General features: G+C 33.2%; 3 protein-coding genes across 4 annotated transcripts; all 3 read left to right on the forward strand.

Annotated features, from left to right (window-relative positions):
• Window positions 1–5111: 5111 nt before the first annotated feature.
• LOC112030845 (uncharacterized) lies at window positions 5112–9400 on the forward strand. The gene is made up of 3 exons (XM_024063506.2): window positions 5112–5370; window positions 5549–6350; window positions 7918–9400. Exons 1-3 carry the CDS (start codon window positions 5352–5354, stop codon window positions 8960–8962), a joined length of 1866 nt encoding a protein of 621 aa, XP_023919274.2. The 5' UTR covers window positions 5112–5351; the 3' UTR covers window positions 8963–9400.
• A 910-nt stretch (window positions 9401–10310) lies between these two features.
• Window positions 10311–12409, forward strand: LOC112030888 (uncharacterized protein PHLOEM PROTEIN 2-LIKE A4). Of its 2 annotated transcripts, none has more exons than XM_024063563.2 (4): window positions 10311–10463; window positions 10606–10888; window positions 11612–11730; window positions 11831–12409. In XM_024063563.2, exons 1-4 carry the CDS (start codon window positions 10456–10458, stop codon window positions 12156–12158), a joined length of 738 nt encoding a protein of 245 aa, XP_023919331.2. In that variant the 5' UTR covers window positions 10311–10455; the 3' UTR covers window positions 12159–12409. The 2 variants fall into 2 exon arrangements, with proteins under 2 accessions (XP_023919331.2, XP_023919330.2); XM_024063562.2 differs by having other exon boundaries at window positions 10311–10453.
• Window positions 12410–16322: 3913 nt separating this feature from the next.
• On the forward strand, window positions 16323–20780 carry LOC112030882 (putative disease resistance RPP13-like protein 2). Its single transcript, XM_024063552.2, has 2 exons — window positions 16323–19807; window positions 20374–20780. The coding sequence occupies exons 1-2, from the start codon at window positions 16352–16354 to the stop codon at window positions 20377–20379; spliced, it is 3462 nt and encodes a 1153-aa protein (XP_023919320.1). The 5' UTR covers window positions 16323–16351; the 3' UTR covers window positions 20380–20780.
• Window positions 20781–21496: the final 716 nt, after the last annotated feature.

Here is a 21496-nt window from a genome sequence, read left to right on the forward strand (position 1 = left end):
TTTAAGAAACTAGAAAAACAAAAACATTATACAAAAACAAGGGTATTTAATTGGTCATTTAAAGTCTAATGTGAAGCTTAGTCTTCGACATCCCTAGTGGAGTCGCCACTGTGAGAGATTGGGAAAACTAGGGTGCACTCAGAAAAAGGGTTAGACATCGGCACCCTCCCTTTTCAGGATTATGTGTGGAGTTGCCACTTATTTTTTGTTACAAAAAATAAGAAAAAAAAAATACACATGGTACATACTTGAATAATACAACCTCTCATCAATTTGAATGAATTACAATTTAATAAATGAAATATACATGGCTTTGTTTCCTAGATTACAATCTAGTCAAAAATTACAAAGCTTTATTTCCTAGATTAAAATCTTAGAAAAGAAGAAGAAGAAGATAACACACTATCTAAGAACCAAAATCTAGATTTGGGGGCTAGGTTACAAAATGGGAAGGTGTTAGGCACCCATTCTTCTGGTCTTCTAGACTCAAAATGACCATTTATATACCCATTTGAATGATGCATGACATATTGAAATTTCCAAATTTAAGATTAATTCATTCTTTTAAAATTCAAAATTTGCAATTTTTTATTTAAGAAGAAACACAAAAATTGGTGATATTTTACATTGATGAAAACCATTTTTTCTTTTATTATAAAAAGGTTCCAATCTGTATTTAATGAATATACAGATCAGTTTTCATATGCAGAAAAATTTTAGATCTATATTTAATGAAAATACAGATAAGTTTTTATACAAAAAAATTTCAGTTATGTATTTAATGAAAATACAGATTAGCTTTTACATGCAGAAAAATTCAGATCTATATTTAATGAAAATACAGATCCGTTTTTATATGCAGAAAAAATTTCAGATCTGTATTTAATGAAAATATAGATTTGCTTTATATTCAGAAAAATTTTCAGATTTGTATTTAATGACAATAAATATTTGTTTTATGTGCAATTTTTTTTTCAGATTTGTATTTATTGAAAATGCAGATTAGTTTTGTATGCAAAAAAATTTCAAATTGGCATTTAATGAAAATACAAATCTGTCTTGTATGAAAAAAATTTAAGATCTATATTTAATGAAAACACATATCTAATTTTTGTTGTTGTTCTTTTTTTATTTTTTTTAAAATTTTTTTTAGTAGTTTATTGTAAATCTCGAAATTTAAAGAAGAATCAAATCTTAAACTTAGGCGTGTTAATCAACTAATAAAAAATCGAATTAAGCATGTGAACATGGCAGAAAAATGTGAACAATATTGTATTGACAATAAAATCAAACATACATCAATATTCGATGACCAAAACTTATATATCAGATAGGAAAGAAAAGAAAAAAAAAGGGTGAGATTAAAGACATACTTGCCCGAATGTACCCTTCAATAAAGGAATATTTTAGAAATCAAAGAAGTTTAACCTCTTTGAGATCTAAAATATGTTTACTTACGGAAAAGAAAGTCTTAAAGCTAAGGCTTCAAAAACGTTTTTAATGTAAGGGGAGCAAAGAAGCCCAAAAAAAAAAAAAAAGGTCCTTGAATGTCGGGAGGCCTCTTCTATATATAGAGGTGCTAGTTGTTTAGAAAATAAGCTAGGTTTGGTTAAAAATTAAGTCCAATCAGCTTAAACAATAAGCAAAAAACATATGGGGGAAATCCTAAAAAAAAAGGAGATTTGGATAATAGTAAGTTGATTTTTCAAATCAGAACAAGTTTCAGTATTTTGATCATAATGTTTTACTAAAAATTCTGATTTATCTGAAACTTTGACAGTTGAAGGGAAATTAGGTTCTGTACAATGTTTCCAGAAATAGCCTAGTCCAAATTTTGAGTTCTACTATGCCAAAAGTGTCTTCGAACGTGAATCTGAAATCTGCTACTTGATTAGCACGCTTTTGAAGTATTTTGCAAGTCTAAAATTGTATTTGGACAAATTTTAGAGTTATTTTCATGATAAACCTCATACCAAAGTGATCATTATGATTTTAAAAATAATTATTTTGAATATAACTCAAAAGCCTAATTATCTATAGCCTTTAAATATCACTAGCTTTTTTTTTTTTTGATCCAATGCAATAAATCTCACTTTAAGAAAAATACTTAACCAATCACAAAAATTAATTTAATTAATTTTAATCATTAACTAATCAAAATTAATTTTAATTAATTACATGTGATCAGTTGCACCCAAATGAATACATGCAGACTGTGAAAACTGGAACCTATGCTATCTTTCCGATGGTCCGATTTGGGAATCGGGCTACTGTTGGGACCGTTAGAATCTCGAGATTATTTTTATGATGTGCAATGAATGATTTAATGCATATAATGCAACTATAATTTTTGGGTATTTGAAATGGTTGTTTTAGTAATCTTCCAAAACTAAATTATGGATACAAAATTGAGTGTCTACAAGGATGAAGATGACAATGATGATAATGCTGGCACATTTGGTTCACATGATGATATTAATTTCAAATATGTTTATGACAAATGAGGCTTGTGTTGTTATCAAATGAACCTTAGAACTTAATAGCTCTTTGTTTGAAACTTAGCTGTTATTGGATGTAATGAACTTATCCATTTGGTTTTGTTGATAGTTTATTATGTTAAGGACAATTATTTTGTGATGTTAGTTCTATGGTTTAAGGATAGTTGTTTTGTAACGTTAGTTTTATGGGTAGGGATGATTATTTTGTAATGTTAATTAATATGTTGATGTTTAGCACTCTTTGTTACATTTTGGTATTTTTATTTAGTAAATATAAGATATAAATTGCTGAAAAATTACATAAATTCTTTGAAAAGAAACATATGTATTACTATTAGTTTATTAGTATATAAAAATTTATTTATTTATTTATTTTAAATATTATTAATTAAATTATTATTGATGTCATCGATTTGACCACTTGTTCAACCTCGGTTGAATTTTAATACCCTTTAACCCTTTTTTTTTTTTTTTAATTTCAAAATTTTATTATATAAACGTTAGTACTATAGCAATTAAATCCTTTATGTCCATTCTCAGCCCATTTTATTATATATTTTTTTTTCACTTAATGATATACAAGTGAGGAGGTGTGGTAGGTATTATCACTTACTTTAATTAAAGATACTTTTGTCGATAGGCTGGATTTGTCGTTTTGAATTGGGATTACAAACTTGCATGTGCTATATTTTCAATGGAGGGGCCCGGGTGTGGGGTGGCCTTCATTATTAACTTGCATTTTACTTTTTAAACTTCCCAATACCACGCCAAATTGGTTCATATGTAATTATTTAGTATTTCGAAAATATAGTTATATAGTATTCTCTTTTCATTCAAAGTTGTGGACTTCGTCATTCCCCATGTGAGATGAAGAAGCAGCATATCCCCACAATTCTAGAGTATTTATGAATTTTTCTTTGGTTCAGAAAAATATATTGTTATATGGTATTCTTTTTGTTTTTTCCACAAAAAAGTGGATTTCGTCATTCCACTAGGAAGCATTATTGATTCATTTTTCTCTAGTTAAGGGGGAAAAAAAAAGTGGTAACTGCATTAATATTCTCAACGAGCCATGTCAATTGTCAACTTCTTTCTTAAAAATAAAGAATTGGTATTGGTAAGTGCATTACCATGTACGTAATTTTAAAAAAATAATAATAATAAAAAATTGTGAGGGTAAATTTCAACACATGCCCTGATGCTCTTTGACCAAAGTCTTATCCTAGAGCTTTTTTTTTTTTTTTTTTTTTTTGGTTTTCCTGAGAATGGTCTTATCCTATTGGAGTTTGGGGTGTCATTGTAAGTGTGTGTTTCCATAAATAAAATAAAATAAAAAGAAAAGAAAAAAAGAATCGTCTTATCCTATATGGTTGGAAGTACATAAAGAAATATAAGTAGAGCGAGGCTATGAGAATACAATTCTCTGCATTTGTTAATATTTTATTTTAATATTTGTTTATATTCTTTCTCTATTCCATATTTGGAGCCGTGGTAGATTTGAATTGTCGTTGGGGTCCTATGCATGAGATTAGGATTTGACACTAATATATTTAGTAATTGTTAGAAGATTTAAAATTTATGAACTTTTCTGTTCATTGTAATTTTTTAAGAAATTTCTTTTAGCTGCTAAGTTATTGGAGATTGATTGTCAATGGACTGTCAGCTATTGGAGTTGTTTTTTTCAGAAAAGTCTTTGAAGTTTTATTTGTCATTGAATTATTATTATTTTTTAAATAATTATTGAATTATTTTGGGATGGCTTTGACCACTTACATGGGGAAGTTTTTATGGGTATCATTGTCACATGCCTAGTTCATATATTTTGCTCGGGACTTGACAGTTTTGGCCATGCACATTAATTTGATATTGCCGAATTTGATGTTTAATGCGCCCAGGTTGTTATTGAATACAACTATGGGAGTTACTCCCTTCATACTTCGGGATTATATTCTTGGAATATACAATAATTTTCCAATGTACCCCAAAATTATGCCATTGTTTTTATGATGTGAGTGGGTAAAAGTTAGGCACGGGAATTTTTTAATTTAAAAATTGAATCCCACGGGCCACAAGGAATTACATAGTGGTGCGAGATTACTTCTCTTCCTAGTGTAAGTTAAGCCATCTTCTTGAAAATTATTCAGAAAAACTAGTATGATATTGCCTTTATCCTTTTTTTTTTTTTTTTTTTTTTAATAAGAAAGAATTTCTGCTCTAACATAATCTAAGTATATATTTGTGTAAAACTCCCTTCTAAATACTTGAATTCTAACCCTTACCCCTCATGCTTTACAAGCATTTATACTGGTCGAATGACTACTACACCAACAAGGTCCGTTTGGATAGCACTTATTGTTGCTGAAAGTTGATAAAAACTTATTTTTGCTGAAAACACTGTAGCAAAATAATTTTTAAATGTGTGAATAATGTTATGGGACCCACTTTTAATATTAAATATTGTGTGAACAGTGCATGAACAGTGCGCACAGTACATGCACAGTAAATTTTGTCCCCCGTGCGGCAAAAAAAAAAAAAAAAAAAAAAAAAACACAAAACGCAACTTTACTTTGAGTAAGAAAAATTGCTATCCAAACGCAGGCCAAGAGTGCACGGTGGTTGCCTCTATCCTTTATTTCCTACAAAATCTTAAAAATTTAGCAGATAAGAAAAAACTCCCAAGTAAATTAATGTTTTTAACGCAGCATTAAAGCTCATGGAGGCTGGAGTACTCTTGGACAAAAAAAGTTCCTCCTTCCTCTCCCCCCTCTCACTCTGTCGCTCTGGCCACACATACCAAAATACAAACGAAACTACCCTTCTGATGAAAGTACCGATTTGGAAGCTAAACCGCCAATGATGCTGATGCCCACAGGTAGATACTTTAGTAATTGAACAAACTTTTAGTAACTTCAAATTTCTGTATTTCTTTTATGTTTGTTGACTGCTAGTATTACTATACTTTATTGACTGCTAATCACTTGGAGTAGTACTAGAATGTTGAATGCGTTTTTTTTTTCCCTAGCTTTAATAATATGCATGTAAATTATCAGTTGATAGCAGTGTAATGTTTATCAAGAAGAGGAGGTTGATGGAGGTGATTCCTCCAAGTTGGATGAATATGTGGACAGAATGGCAGCTACGAGTGTTGGTTCTATTTAGTCTCTCTGCCCAAATAATTCTCGTCGTTCTGGGCAAGCGTAGAAAGCGTGTTTCGGGATCTTGGATCAGATTTACTGTTTGGTCAGCCTACTTACTCGCTGACTCAATAGCATTAATGGCTGCTGGCATAATCTCAAATGAACTAGGAAGTGTTTACGACGCCAATGGTTTAGTTGATCCAAAGCATGAGCTAGTAGCATTTTGGGCACCCATTTTGCTATTGCACTTGGGTGGCACTGATACCATTACTGCTTACTCCCTGGAAGACAACGAGTTGTGGAAAAGGCACTCACTGGGGCTGGTTATCCAAGCAATTTCAACATTGTACATTTGGCTCACAGCCTGGACAAGCTCTAGTCTCTCTCTACTCTCTTTTTTGATGTTCATCGTTGGGCTTATGAAATACGGAGAAAGAGTACGGGTCCTCTTCTTGGCAAGTGAAAAAACATTTAGAGACTCAATTCCAGATATCCGTACTGATAATTCTAAAATAATGGAGAAATGTAAACTGAAGCAGTGGGAGGGGCACCATCTCACAAAACATCTGGTTTTTGAGGTCGAGGTACCAGATCTTTCAACTAATAAACCGTTGAATGATGTTCATCCTGATGCAGATGAATTACTTGAAGCGAATCGCTTACTTGAGATGGTCAAACGTCTCTTTGCAGATTTCATAATAAGCTCTCAAGATCGGTTAGTATATGCACTTGTTTTATGACTTAATGTATCTACTCTTCATGTTTTATTGTTTAGGAATTTTAGTCATGATCCTTTATTATAACTTAAATCAATGCATATTGATTATCCTTGATTCAGAAAACGATCATAGCTTCCATATATGGGTCTTAAAGAGCCTTTTAATTTAGTGGTATTGCCCCTTATTCTTTATAAGAAGGGCCAAAGTTTAAACACCCCTTGCCCAAATGTTTTTAGAACTAAAAATACAGTTTCTAAGAGTTTATTGATGTGGACGAAAACTGTGAGACCTAGACATGGCAAAACGGACAGGTCGGGTTGGGTTCGAGTTAGGTCAATCGGGTTGCGGGTCAAACGGTTCACAGGTCAAAAACAAGTCATTTTAAGTAGGTCAACATCGGGTTCGGATCAATTTGGTTGCGGGTTGGGTCGGGTCGGGTTGACCCGTATTTTCACGTAAATTTTTTTTTTTTAAATTTTTATAAAGAAAACAATATGTATCTGCCATTTGAAAAATTATGCAACAAATTACTTGATGTAAAATGCATTATTTTGAATTTACCACTTATATCAAGAATGAACTCAGTTAAATTTATTAATACTTATTCAATAATTTTAAAATTATACAAATCCTAACATTACTATCTAAAACAAAATAACATAAAGATAAGTAAAACAAATACACAAGTTTTATTTCTACACAATATCAACATTCCAAAATATAAAACAAAATTATAAATGACTTATTGGATAACTCATTTGATAAAGAATAAGAACATATAAGAAATTTACAATCTTGAAAATTAATTTTATAATCTATTATCAGTTCTGGTTGATACTCTATTTCAATTTGAGATGTACTTTAAAATTTAATTGCTTACTTATTTATACATGACCTTTTTTATGAATATCATATTATTGTTAAGTAACAAACACTCTAGGAAATATCATAATTTACTTTGAAAAACCGTTTATTTTGGACATAAATTATTAAAAAATAGGTCTAAGTATTCATAATTTATGCTAATTTGATACTTTAGCTTCATTATTTTCACACTTGTGAATGTTTCTCACATATCTACAATTTTAAATCTATATTTTTAACTCTATTGTAACTAGATTATCTTGGCATGTACTTTGTTATTTGACATCTAAAAATATTTACTGATTACAGAATTTTCAACAATTTATCTTTTAATTAATTTGCATGTAGTTATGTAAATGTATCAATTGTTTCCTTAAAGTTCACAATAAACAATTAAATCAATATTGTCTTAGTTTTACTATTTTTTTTTTTACCAAAAAAAAAAGTTTTAAAAAAATGGTTTGGGTTCAGGTCAGGTTGCGGGTTGGGTCGGGTCGGGTCGGGTTAGGTCACGGGTCAACCCGTTTTTGCTTCGAGTAAAAAAAAAAAATCGGGTTAGGTCGGGTCGGGTATTTTTCGGATTGGGTCAGAAAATTCTGACCCATTTTGCCATGTCTAGTGAGACTGATTCACATAAACCATTACTTTCTCTCTCTCATTCTCTAATTCTTTTTATTTTCTTCCTTTATATTTTAACAGAGATGTAAGCGTAAAAATATTCCAAGAGCTATCTGGTCTACAGGCTTTCAAGGTTATTGACATTGAACTTGGTTTTATATACGATTTCTTATACACGAAGGCAAACGCAATCTACTCTCGCTTGGGCATCGCTCTACGAATTATTGCAATCTTTATCATCTCCATTGTATTGGTGCTATTTCTCAACCTCAAGGAGAGGCATCATCACTCCAGGATTGACGTTATTATAACCTTGGTATTGTTGGTCGTTGCTCTTTTTATGGAGTTTTATGCATTTAGGGAATTGCTTATCTCTGACCAGACCGCTTATTGGTTAATTAAGAATAAAAAAACCACTTTCTTAGAAGTGATAAATCGTACTTTACGATCTAAAGCTATCAAAAAAAAGAGGTGGTCAAATTCCATTGGTCAGTTCAGTCTGCTAAGCCTTGCCTTAAGCAAAAAAACCCTGCCTCGCTATGGAATCCTACAGATATTAGGCATTGATGAAATGCTTGAGATTCACTTAGCCAAAAAAAAGATGAAAAAAGAAAATCTGGAGAGTCAACCATATGATATTCCTCAGGAACACAGTATTGATATACAATATTTGATCTTTTTGGGGATCAGGGATATTGTAAGGGAATCGCCGGAACTGAGTGGCACAAAACTTGAAGATTTGTATGGTCTTAGGGGAGGCCGCACACTTGAAAAGTTTCAACGTCGTGATCTTTCTTGGAGTGTTGAATTGGAGTTTGACCAGAGCATCCTCATCTGGCATCTAGCTACAGAAATCTGCTACTTCAAAGATTTCATAAGTCCCAATAGTATTCATGCACCGGCCAATAAAAAATCAGGCGAACGAGAACCGAAAGAAGAAAGAAGTGAAAAAGGTTTACTGCGCCAAAGATGCAATTACCTATCCCGATATATGCTCTACCTTCTAGTAAAGCATCCTAATATGTTACCAATTGGGATGGCACGTATCAAGTTCCGGACATTTACACTGAGGTCGGAGACTTCATTGAAGAACATACTGGCGAATCAGTTGAACACATTGAACTAAAGGAAGCTTCAAAGAAATTGAGTAAAGTGAAATCCGAGGTCATGCTAACAGTTGGAGGAAGGGACAGAAGTAGAAGGGATAGAAGCAATAATGTGATATTCCATGCATGTAAGCTTGTTTCAGCATTGGGCGAAGATGAGAAGAAATGGGAACTAATTAAAAATGTTTGGCTTGAAATGTTGGGTCATGCTGCTAGCCAATGTAAAGGAAGACTTCATGCTCAACAACTTAGACGAGGAGGGGAGCTACTCACTCATGTATGGCTTCTCATGGCACATTTTGGCTTAAGTGACCACTTCCAGAAATCACGTAGCCGTGTAATAGCTGAAACTATTATAAGATAGGCTAAAAAAAAAATTATTATTGTCTTTGTTTGTACTAGTTGATGTCATGTGCGATGTACAGTGTATTTTAAACTATTTTATATGAAATTATATTATGTTCCATGTATAATTCTTATTGTGTGTTATTAAATTTCGGTTATCAACTTCAATTATATAACATATATAACATGTCATTAAAAAGAAAAGATAATCAAGAATATGAAGCAATTGCTAGACTTAATTGATAAATATTTAATGATTTTTATCAATTTAAACATACAATTATATTTCATATTCTTGATTACGTGGAATCAAATTTACTCTTATCATTTGTTGCACTTTATTTTCAAAACAACTCAATATGAGCGAAAATATCATATTACTAATCAATCATTTCTTTATAAATTTTATCAATATAATCATAAAATTTATTTTACATAAATAATTAGTGTACCACATATAAGTAACTAGTATATGGAAATAAATGCACTTACCATATTAACACTATATGATTATATTAATTCAGGAACACTATATGATTACATAGCACAAATTTAGACTACTTTAGCGTGTCTTTGACAAAGAATTTGATAAATAAATAGATTTTTATAAATGAAGGGATTTACATCTCCATCATTTAAAATCCCATCATTTATAAATTTCTTTGTTTGGCTATAAATATTTACAAATGATGGGATTTTAATCAAAGTAATCAAATCCTATATCATTGATGAATTTTGATCTTCATTTTAACGAGCTGATCCTACTAGTGGAAGAAATGATTAATACTCTAGCAATAGGAATCAAAGACTTGAAGTTTGGGACAGTACTTACATACTTCCGGGGTAGTATCCGGGCTCTCACAAAGAGGGTGGGCCTTATGTGGGTCCTACATGTGGGGCCCACGCCCTTTGTAAGAGGCCAGAGCATTGTAAGTTTTTTTTTTTTTTTTTTCCTCGGTTTGGCTTGCACAGCACTGTAATGCTGCGGGCCATACTCACCAAATAAAAACAGCTCATTTCCTTAATGAATCCCGGACGACCATAAACAACTAAGTCTCCCCCCCACAGGTCTTCTCTCTCTCTCTCTCTCTCTCTGAGAAAACAGGTCCTGGAGGAAATACTCAAGACGTGCTATATATACTAACGACAATGAGTCAGATAAAAGCGTATGATGTGGTTACTGTTGTTCCTTTCTTTTTCGCTTTTTGATACATGAAAGTGTGCTTATGATTTGGTGGTTTTTTTCTTTATGTGGAATTTGAGTTTGGCTCTTTATTTCATTCATTTTCTTTCTTTGGTTGCCTTTTTGGGTGGCTAGTGAGGCACCGGATCGGCAGTTTGCAGAACAAACTAGCAGTGATGAGACAAACTCAGTCGAGGAAATGGAAATGGAAACTGATGAAATCAAAGTTGAACAAAATAGTGAGGCAAACCCAGTCAAGGGAAATGAACTCACAACAAAGAGAGGAACAAAGCCCCCACTTAATTTCCGGGCGATTTTGACAGACAAAAACATACCTATGGACAGATTCGACAAGTCTTCCCCTGACGAGCTGTGTAAACAACTCTATGCTGGAGTGTTCTTAGAGCCGAATGCACTGGCAAGTTCTCTATCGATTTCCCCTGATCTTATATACATAGATGGAACATTATCATATAATCAGTACATATTTCATACTCATTCTCTGTAATATTAAATATATTTATTATCTAACCCTTATCTGCGAAATCCAAAATAATGCACCAATATTTAATTTGTTTGCATTATATGTTTCATAAATAGTTGCTAGAAGATAGTTCATTCTTTTATCTGTGTTCTTCTTTGGTTTAATCATTTTTGTTAAAAAAAAATATAAAATTTAATCCCAAATAATAATTTCTTCTTTTTAAAAAATATTTGTTTCTCAAAAATAATTTATAGTAAATTTATGGAAATTTTTTATGTAAGAAAATTAAAACAAAACAAAACATCATCATTTTGGGCTAACATGAGGACTTAATTGGATAAATTTAAAAATTACAAAACTTAAGTAAACGAAATTGAAGTTACAGGCTTGAATTGAATTTTAGGTAATATTGAAAGGTGCAATTTGTAATTTGGCCTTATTTTTATGTGTAGGACTTTTGTAAAAGTAAGAGGTCTAATGGCAATGATTAGCTTAAAAAATTAATGGCAATGATTTAATGTTACTATGGTTTTAGGATTTTTATTTCTTGAAAGAATGGTTTTAGGAATCGCATCTTATAAATAGAAAAGTAGCCTATTATGATTATTTTTGTTACTGTTATTTTTAGTATTCTCATTATTATGCTTACCACTGCAGAAGTATTATGTTGACGAGAAGTCAAACAAGAATTGCTTCGTATTGTTTGCCAAAAAACTGTCAATCAGTTGGATTGATAATGATCAGTATTGGGGATGGATCAAAGAGAACGATACAAGGTAAATTAAAACCTTCAAATATATATATGGAGATATTTGTAGTTCTAGCTCAAATTTTGTTTAATTTAATTTTCTTTTTTAATCTTACTTGGCTTTACAGCGGTGAAGTCATTGAAATGGCTGAGCTATTAGGAGTATGTTGGTTAAACATTGAAGGGAAGATTCGTACAATTGATCTCTCACCTGGAACTGAGTATGAAGTTGTGTTTGTCGTAAAGATGAATGATACGTGGAAGAACTCAGTGACTCTTACGATCATTCTCCCAAGTTCGAAAATTCTAACTCGCTCAGAAAATTTAAGTGGAGAAGAAGGAGGAAATTGGATTGACGTCAAGGTGGGTGAATTTAGAATGACACCAGAAAATGTTGGAGAGATTACATTCAAAATGGGTGAATATTCTTCAGAATGGAAGGGGGGCTTGTCCTGAAATGTGCCATCATTCGACCGAAGAAAAACCAGGCACATGGATGTTAAGCTCTATCCATCTATCCAGAGTGGAGAATGTGTGCTCGTGTGTAGTAAATAAGCAACTTTTATATAAAGGTCAATAATCCGTGCAATATACGGAAACGTTTAATCTTTTCTGTAGAGAGATTTGTAATTTAGTGATTTGCATTGTCCACTCTCCTTCACGAGAAGAACTATAATTCAAATTCCCCGTGCTCGATTGTTTGGTCATCTTATCAGTTTCATCTTGCACCTCCATCTATGGACGGAGGGATGGAACAAAAGACACCACATTGCTTATTATTTTATTATTATAACATTTTCAAAAACCATAATTCCCAAAAGTGTTTCTCTGTACTCATCCAAAAAAAAAAAAAAGTGTTTCTCTGAATTTCAACCTTTTGTCTCTATTCGCTCTAACTTTCTCACTAAAAAAAAAAAAAAAAAAAATTCAGAAACAGAGTTTCATCAAAACAAAAACCATGGGGTGTGTGTCTTCCAATCTACTCTAGTAAAGATCAGTCTTTCCATGAAGGAAACTATTTTTATGGTTCCTAAAACTAAACTAGGCAACTCCATTTACACCCTCCACTATGGTCTACCCTAGGCCAAGACATACTTTCCACGGATTTTAGAGAAACCCAAAAGGATGCTGTCCTAGGGCGCTTACACCCATAGAGGGGGTGACCTTTCTAGACCTAGGTTTGTTTGGGCAGTAGAATCCAGAAGTCAACATTGGGCCGCATAAAGCAATGGCTTCCGGTGCATTTTTAGGCTTACAAAATAAATAAAGCCCAAAGTCTAAAAATCATGATAATTGGTTGAAATAAATAAATAATATGTATTGTGTAATAACTTTGAGTTTATGGTTGCAATTTTGGTTGAAATAAGTAATATGGATTTAGTGTAATAGCTTTGATTGAATTATGAATTAAAGATCATAATGATGTATATTGGATGATGTCCAATATCAAAGAATATTATAAATTATTATTTGTCTAGCAGTGGGATGGTCTAAAATAATCCATGTTCAACCATGGTATAGTTTATGTTCAACATAAAAATAAGGTATGTCCAGCGATGGTTTGTGTCCAAATTATGTATGTCCAGTAGGGATAGATCAATTTATTAGTATGTGTTTATTATTGAAATATTATTAAACTATGTTTATTAAATAGTGAGATAATATTAAAGAAATTTGCATCCAGCCGTACAATAATAATGAAGCAATCATGTACTCAATAATATAAATTTTAGAGATATATGACTTATCTTCTATGGTCTGTGACTCTAGCTGTATGGCACCAGTAGAATAATAGCAGTCCAGTGGCAAAGAATAATAGGAGTGCAGCAGTGGAGAAGCAGTATGTCATGATGAGTCTTGCCATGATGACTTTAGATTGAAGGGAAAAAAAATGGTGCAACTAAAGAGAGAGAGAGAGTGTGTCGAGCTATATGCTGAGGCTGGTTAAGGTTATTCCATTATTATGCACTTAAATGAATTTTCCTATATAATGCTCTTTTAGTTCTTGGTGAAGTATTGATGATATTGCCTTCCAACCAAAATTTAAAAAATGTATAATAAGAAGATAGTAAAAGCAAATAAGTTTACCGATAATTTATTTATCCGATTATGGCCAAATGTGTATTCCTTTGGTGGCCAACTTCAAATTTGAGAGGCCGGTGACTGCTGAATGCTGATGGTTATTGAGATTTGGGTCGTTTGGTTGCGGGTTAGAAGTAAGTCATGAATAGGTGATTGGAACAACTAGTTATGTGTATTATTTTAGGCATTAGGCGCTTTGTCATTGAATTGACCGTTTATATTGTTGCTTGCAAGGGATTGCATATTCATCAATTGCAGAAGATATGCTCCCTACTAGAAAAAAGGTAGGTGTGAAATAATATTTTTTTTCTTGAATTTATGTTTCATGCGGCTTGAATTTGGTGCCTAATAATTTATGTTTCATGTGGCTTGAATTTATGTTTTATGTAAGGAAGCACTACGTCACTACGTCACTGTACTTTTAAAATATCTAATAATTTTTTACTAAATACTACTTATATAAAAAGTTCTTTGAATGTATTTAAAATTTGAGTTTTGTGAGAATATCTTTGTGCTGACTTTGTAACTTCTCTATTTTTCTTAGTGAAAATTTCTGCTTAATGGATATAGGCCTAAGATTGAACCACACAAATCTATAAATTTCTTGTGTGAATTATTTTTTTTTTTCTTTCTATTTTGCTTGAACCCATTATTCTTTGCTTACATACACAACAAGTAGGTATTAAAGCCTCTGCTATCAATTTTGTATTATTGACCCTTGAGGTTTTAAATATCTAAATTGCATTATTCATTTTAATTTCATTTATATTATTGACCCTTGAGGTTTTAAATATCTAAATTGCATTATTCATTTTAATTTCATTTATTGACCAGAAATGGCCATGTGTTATGCATATGACAACTTTATTATAAGTTTTTTAAAAATTAAAAAAAAAAAAATACGTGCACACATAAGCATTTTTTGTCGGCTATTATTGAGATGTATTAATTAATCTCAACTATTGTTAGGATCTGTTTGATTGAAGAAGTGAAAAATTGGGAGGATATAAAATGGGGAATTGATGAAAAGTGGGAAGATATAAAATATTTTAGTTTCTCTCATTTGTATTTGGTTGGGAGGGTGGAAAAGTGGAAGGATGAAAGACTTTTTTGTTTAATTGAGAATAAAAGTAGAGGGATGGAAAATGTAATTTGTAAAAATTTACTCTTTTTCTCTTGCATAAAACATTATAATTTTTTATATTATATTACTCATTAACATATATTTTTTTACTTACTCAAATTATTAACGTAACATCTTTGGTGGCTATTTTTGGGTGGGTCTAGTATTGAACGTTTATAAGGAAGAAAAAATAAAATAAAAACCTTGATTCCCTAGTAGTGTCAACACAAAAAGAGATAAAATAAATAAATAAATAAATAATGCTACAAATACAAAGTTTTTTACAAATTTTTTTACAAATTGCTAATGTAGTGAGTGGTTATTGATAAATAAAAAAGTGATATAATGATGGGTTCAGATGAAAATCAATAAAAAATTAACTACATTAACATTTTGTAAAAATGTTAGAAAATAATTTATAATGATAGCATTACTCAATAAAAAATAATGTGTTGCTTGCGGGAAATTCTAGCCTTTTACCCCTATTTTTTAAAATATTTGGTAATATGCCCCGTTTCTAAACTATTTAGGTCCATGCACCTATTTCGAAACTTGATTTTATTAAAATCGAGTTTCAATAAAAAAAACTCAATTGGTAGAAAATCAAGTATGGGGCAATGAAAATTTAAACAAATTTTTTTTTTCTTTTTATATTTTTGATGGACCTATAGCTACATTCAGGAACACCTATAGCAGCGTTTTAAATGGAACTCGAGTTCCATGCAATTTTTTTTTTTTTTTAGTTTGATCAACCCAAAACCTATAGTTGTGTTCAGATCATGTTATAGTGGCGTTTTAAAGGGAACTCGAGCTTCATGAACTCGAGTTCCATGCAATTTTTTATTTTTTATTTTTATTTTTAAGTTTGATCGAGCATAACTCGATTTTAAACCAATTGAGTTCTTCATTAAAACCCAATTTTAAGAAAATTAAGTTTCAAAATAGAAGCATAGAACTAAATAGTTTGAAAACAGGAGTATATTACCAAATATTTTAAAAAATAAGAGTAAAAGGCTAAAATCCCCCGTTGCTTGCGTGCTTGCTATGAATTAGTAAGAACTAAGAACACAATATAGGGCAAAAATGACATTTTCAAGTGTGAACAAGAAACATCAATTTTCCTACTTGTTTTCTCTCAGGGAGATTTTTTTTTTTTTTTGAGGCCACGGTAGAAAACAGCCTTTTGGAGGTTGGGACCACTAGTTTTCCACTCAATATTCTCTGGTTACCAAACAAACAAAAATTGTGTTTTCTTCCCCCACTTCCATCCACCAACTTTTCACCCCAACCAAACACAGGTTTTTTTTGCATTTTACTCACAATTTAATACCGACTAGGCTTCTAAACAATCTTAAATTGCCAATAATTTGTGGCATACAAATTTGGTAGCTCATTTGTCTTTCCCACCCCAATTGTGAGAAAGGAGAACAGACTGAAAGAAGTTATGGCAGCTGAAGTGCCCGTATCACTTTTATGGGGGAAATTACAGAAGATGCGTGACGAGGAAAGATTTGTCCTTCCAGGATTGAGAAATCGTGTGGTTACTGCTGTCAATGAACTAGAAAAGATTTTGTGCTTCCTCAAAGCTTCGAAGTCAAACCATGAGATTATCAGTATCAGTCCACAGGAGACCTCGCTTCAGCGCACAGTCAGTAGTAGTACGCCCCAGGAGGCTTCGCTACTGCGCACTATTTACTCTGCAGAGCACTTCACCGAAAGTTTCCTTCTACAAAGGAGACGAAAGGGTGTCATTCAAATTGAAATGCCATTGGCGTTTTCACCATGGACACAGCTATGGTTCAGCTTCAAAATGATGAAGTTAGTGCAGCGCGTGAAAGCTGTATCCATGCAATTTGGTGAGACGCAAGGCCAGCCTATGGTAGACAACACAGAGCTGCCAGACAGACGAGAAATACATGCAGGACAGTGCTGCCGCCGCTGCCACCACCTTGTTGGGGAGCTTGTAGCTCGACTGATCTACGATAATGAGGCTAGCCTCTGTGTCATTTCACTGGTTAGAGAGGAAGTAAATGGCGAAGAAATATGTTTTACAACTTTAGCAAGGGAAGTTTATGACAGACTAGATATTCAGCTGCATTTCAGGTCTCGAGCCTGGCTCAAAGTTCCTAGAGATCCTGAATATAAGAACCTCTTGCTCGCTTTGCTAAAACAGCTTCCAAGTTGTGTAATGAATGACTTAGAGCATATGAATGAGAAAGAACTGTGTACTATGCTTTTCCAGTTTTTAATGGAGGACAGGTTTCTTATAGTCTTGGATGATGTCCAAACTGTTGATGTTTGGCTCAAGTTTGTCCGTCCATTTGCTGATGCCGTGAATGGGAGCAGGGTCATTCTCACTACTACTAACATAGATGTAGCAAAGCAAGCTGATCCATGGAGTTCTCCGCTTGAGCTGAGTCCATTAATTGAGCAGGATCCGGATGCAATTTTTGTTGGACGTGAAGATGAGGTAAAGAAGCTTGTATCTCGACTGATTAATCACAATGATGATAGCCTCCGTGTGATTTCAGTGGTCCGTGAAGAAGCAGTTGTCGATGAAGCAGTTGGCAAGACTGCTTTGGCAAGGAATGTTTACAACAGACTAGATATTCGACAGCGTTTCCCATGGCGAGCCTGGCTCCATGTTTCCGGAGACCTTGAACATAAGGATCTTTTGCTCATCATACTTAAACAGCTTCCAACAAGCGAATTGAAGGACTTAGATCTTATGGTAGAGGAAGAATTGTCTGATATGCTTTTCAAGTGTTCAATGGAGCACAGGTTCCTAATTGTCTTGGATGAAGTCCAAGTCGAATCTGTTTACAAGCTTTTCCGTTGTTTTGGAGATGCTGTAAATGGAAGTAGAGTTATTCTTACTACTCGCGACTTCAATATAGCAAAGAGAGCTGATCCGTGGAGTTCTCCACTCAAATTAAGGCCATTAACTGAGGGGAAGAGTTGGTCATTGTTCTTGAAGAAGGTAGGCAGACCAGAATATAGTAAAGAACTAAACAACCTCAGGGAAGATATTCTGAGAATATGTGAAGGTTTTCCTGTAGCAATCGTTCTGCTGGGAGGGGTTTTGTCAGCTCTAGATTATAAGGAGTGGTCAAGGGTGATTGGGCTTGCTGAACAAAGAATAGGAAGTCAATCCCGTCTTGCAAATATCGTCGATTTTGGCTATGATCAACTTCCATATGTTTTAAAGCCCTGTTTCCTTTATTTGGCTCTCTTTCCAAAAGCCTATGAAATCCCCATACGGAGGCTGTTGCAGTTGTGGCTTGCCGAGGGATTTGTTCAATTCATACCTGATAGGACAATCCCTGAAGATGAGGCCAAAAGATATTTGGAAGAGCTAGTGTGTAGAAACATGATTGAAATAGCAAAATGGAAATCAGATGGAAGCCCCAAAACTTGTCGAATGCCAACTTATCTCTATGATATTTTCTTGCCAAAAGCTAATGATATCGGATTTCTTCATGTCCACCACCGCAAGACAGATTGCGCATCTACAGATTCACCTGAGCCTCACATTCCAAGGCTTGCAGGTAAATTTGGGGTGGAGTCTTCTACTTCTAAATCTCACATTCGACAGCTACGTTCCAATGTTTCTTCCAACTCAGATTCAACTGAGCCTTACATTCCAAGGCTTGCAGATAAATTTGGGGTGGAGTCTTCTACTTCTAAATCTCACATTCGACAGCTACGTTCCTATGTTTCTTTCAACTCCGAGAAACGAGATGCATCCAATAGTGGAATTGGTAAGTTTCTTAAAACAATGATCAAGAGAAGAGGTTTTGTCCTGCTGAAGGTGCTTGATCTAGAGGGTGTCTACAAACCTTCGCTACCTAAGAAACTGGGTAAGTTGCAGAATTTAAGGTACCTAGGCTTACGATGGACTGGCCTTGACACATGTCCAGAGTCTGTTGGGTATCTACCATGTTTGGAGACTTTAGATTTGAAATATACAAATGTAACGACTTTGCCAAGTTCCATTTGGAAGGCAAAGAAGCTTCGACATCTCTATATGAATGAGATTTTCGTTCAGAAGCCACCAAAAGAGTCCTTACCTAACCTTCTGACATTAATGGAGCTCCATATTGGTGCTAATTGCCCCTATAAATATAAACTGGACAAGTTCACTAGCCTCAGAAAATTGGGGCTGACATGCCATTCAAAATCAGCGTGGGAAACAGCCAAGTGCATTTCAGAACTTGTTAACCTTCAAACCTTAAAGTTGAAATCGAGAGACCCATTTGGTCAACCTGTAGAGCTCGTGTTGGCGCCTATGAAGGAACATCGGACTCTCTCAAACTTATATTTGTTTGGAGAGATAAAGAAAGAGGTTGACATATATATATGTAAGGAACATCGGTTTCTGTCAAACTTACATTTGTCTGGAGAGATGGGCAAAGAGGATGACCTGTCCACCAACCACAACTTGCTCGTGAAACAAAATTTTTTGGAGGATGGCATACATAACGTTCCACGAAACCTCAGAACTCTTACACTGTCGATGTCAGGACTAGAAGATGATCCAATGCCGGTGCTAGGGAAGCTGCTGCCACAGCTGAACACCCTCAGGCTTTTTGCTCGCTCTTATGTAAAGTCGAAAATGACGTGTCATTCTACCCACTTTCCTAAGCTTCGTGTCTTGAAAATGTGGAATCTAGAGCGACTGGAGCAGTGGGAGGTGGAGCAAGGTGCAATGCCCCAACTTGTAGAGTTGGAAATTAGATGTTGCGAAAAACTTAATAAGTCAGTTAAATTAGAGAAGCTGGATTCCTTGGAGGAGTTGATTTTAACAAACATGCCGCAGGATTTTGTAGAAGATATTAGAACAAGGATGCAGGACAGAGGCATATTACTCACGAACAAGCGCGAATTTTCTACTTCACATGTAAGTTTTCTCCACCTTTATTCTTTCTGTATTCTGTATTTTTTGTGAGCGGAATTGGAGTGTTTTTAAACAAGTACGTATCAAAAGGAAAAATAGATTGGAGCATCAACAACTTAATGATCTTGTGTATGTTCATAATAACTACCAGTTTAAAGATAGGCATATAGATCTTATTCAATTATTCAAATACTACTCTTGCTTTCTTTTCTTTTAATGTGTGGTTGGTTACTAATTATTCAAAAGTTCATCTTATGGTATAGCGGCAAAAATAAGAAGTTCAATTTTGATCATGTTGATTATGCAAGTATTGATAAAACAAAATTTTGGCTAGTGGAAGAAGAGGAACCTACACTTCTTGATTATGAGAAATTAGAAAATGCATTATACAAAGAGAGAGTTTATCTAATTGAAGGAGGGTCTAACCATGCACAAGAAGATTAGTTTATATTAAATTTTATGAATTCTTTGCCTAGTTACATATTTTTAATAGATTGTTATGATTTATGAGAAATGATTATTAGAATCATACTTTTATTTATTGTTCTTTGGTTTTGGAATTTGTATAGATATGAACAATGATGTGATTGAGGATGATGACATTGATTTGGAATCATTTGGTGTTGAATGTGATGCTCCTCCCCGATTTAGAGTTAGAAATCATCCTATTGATGCTGAAGATGAAGAGAATGAGGACGAGGGTGAAGATGACAATGATGATAATGCTGGTGGTGATAGTGCATTTGGTTTACATGATGATATTAATTACAAATATCTTTATGACAAATGAGGCTTGTATTGTCATCAAATGAACCTTAGAACTTAATAGTTCTTTGTTTGAAACTTATTTGTTATTTTGATGTAATGAACTTATCTATTAGGTTTTGTTGAAAGTTTATTATGTTAAGGATGATTATTTTGTAATGTTTAGTTCTATGGATTGAGGATAATTGTTTTGTAACGTTAGCTCTATGGGTAAGGATGATTATTTTGTAATGTTAATATGTTGATGTTTAGTACTCTTTGTTACATTTTGGTATTTTTATTTAGAAAATATAAGATACAAAATGCTAAAAACTTACATAAATTCTTTTAAAAAAAGCATATGTATTACTATTAGTTTATTAGTATATATTTAAAAAAACCATTATTTATTTATATAATTTAAATATTATTAACGAAATTATTATTGACATCATCGATTCGACCACTGGTTCAACCTCGGTTGACTCTTAACATCAGTAATCAATCCCTTTTTTGGTTATTTGACTATACCGTTTTTTGAAACCATTAACATAACTAATATTTCTTAGTGTTTTTAATGAAAATGTCCAAAGTATAAATCTTCCATTTTTCTTGTTGTGGCTATTTAATTAACTAAAACAAAATAAAAGATTTGGTTCAAAGAGAAACAAGGGTAAGATATAGTAATACCGCCCACGTTATATGAGTTAGTACTTTTAAAGGCTTGAGGGATTTATGGACCCAAGTTCGAGTGATCCTAAGATGGGGATATACTGTCAATAGGAGTGGGGAGGGGCCTTCGGCATTAACTTGTATTTAATTTTTTCAACTTCCCAATACCATGCGAACTTGGTTCATAGATAATTATTCAGTATTTCGAAAATGTAGTTATCTGGTATTCTCTTTTCTTTTAAAATAGTGGACTTCGTCATTCCACACGTGAGATGA

The sequence above is a fragment of the Quercus suber genome, unplaced genomic scaffold (assembly GCF_002906115.3).
Source record: "Quercus suber isolate HL8 unplaced genomic scaffold, Cork oak 2.0 scaffold_386, whole genome shotgun sequence".
Lineage (NCBI taxonomy): Eukaryota > Viridiplantae > Streptophyta > Magnoliopsida > Fagales > Fagaceae > Quercus > Quercus suber.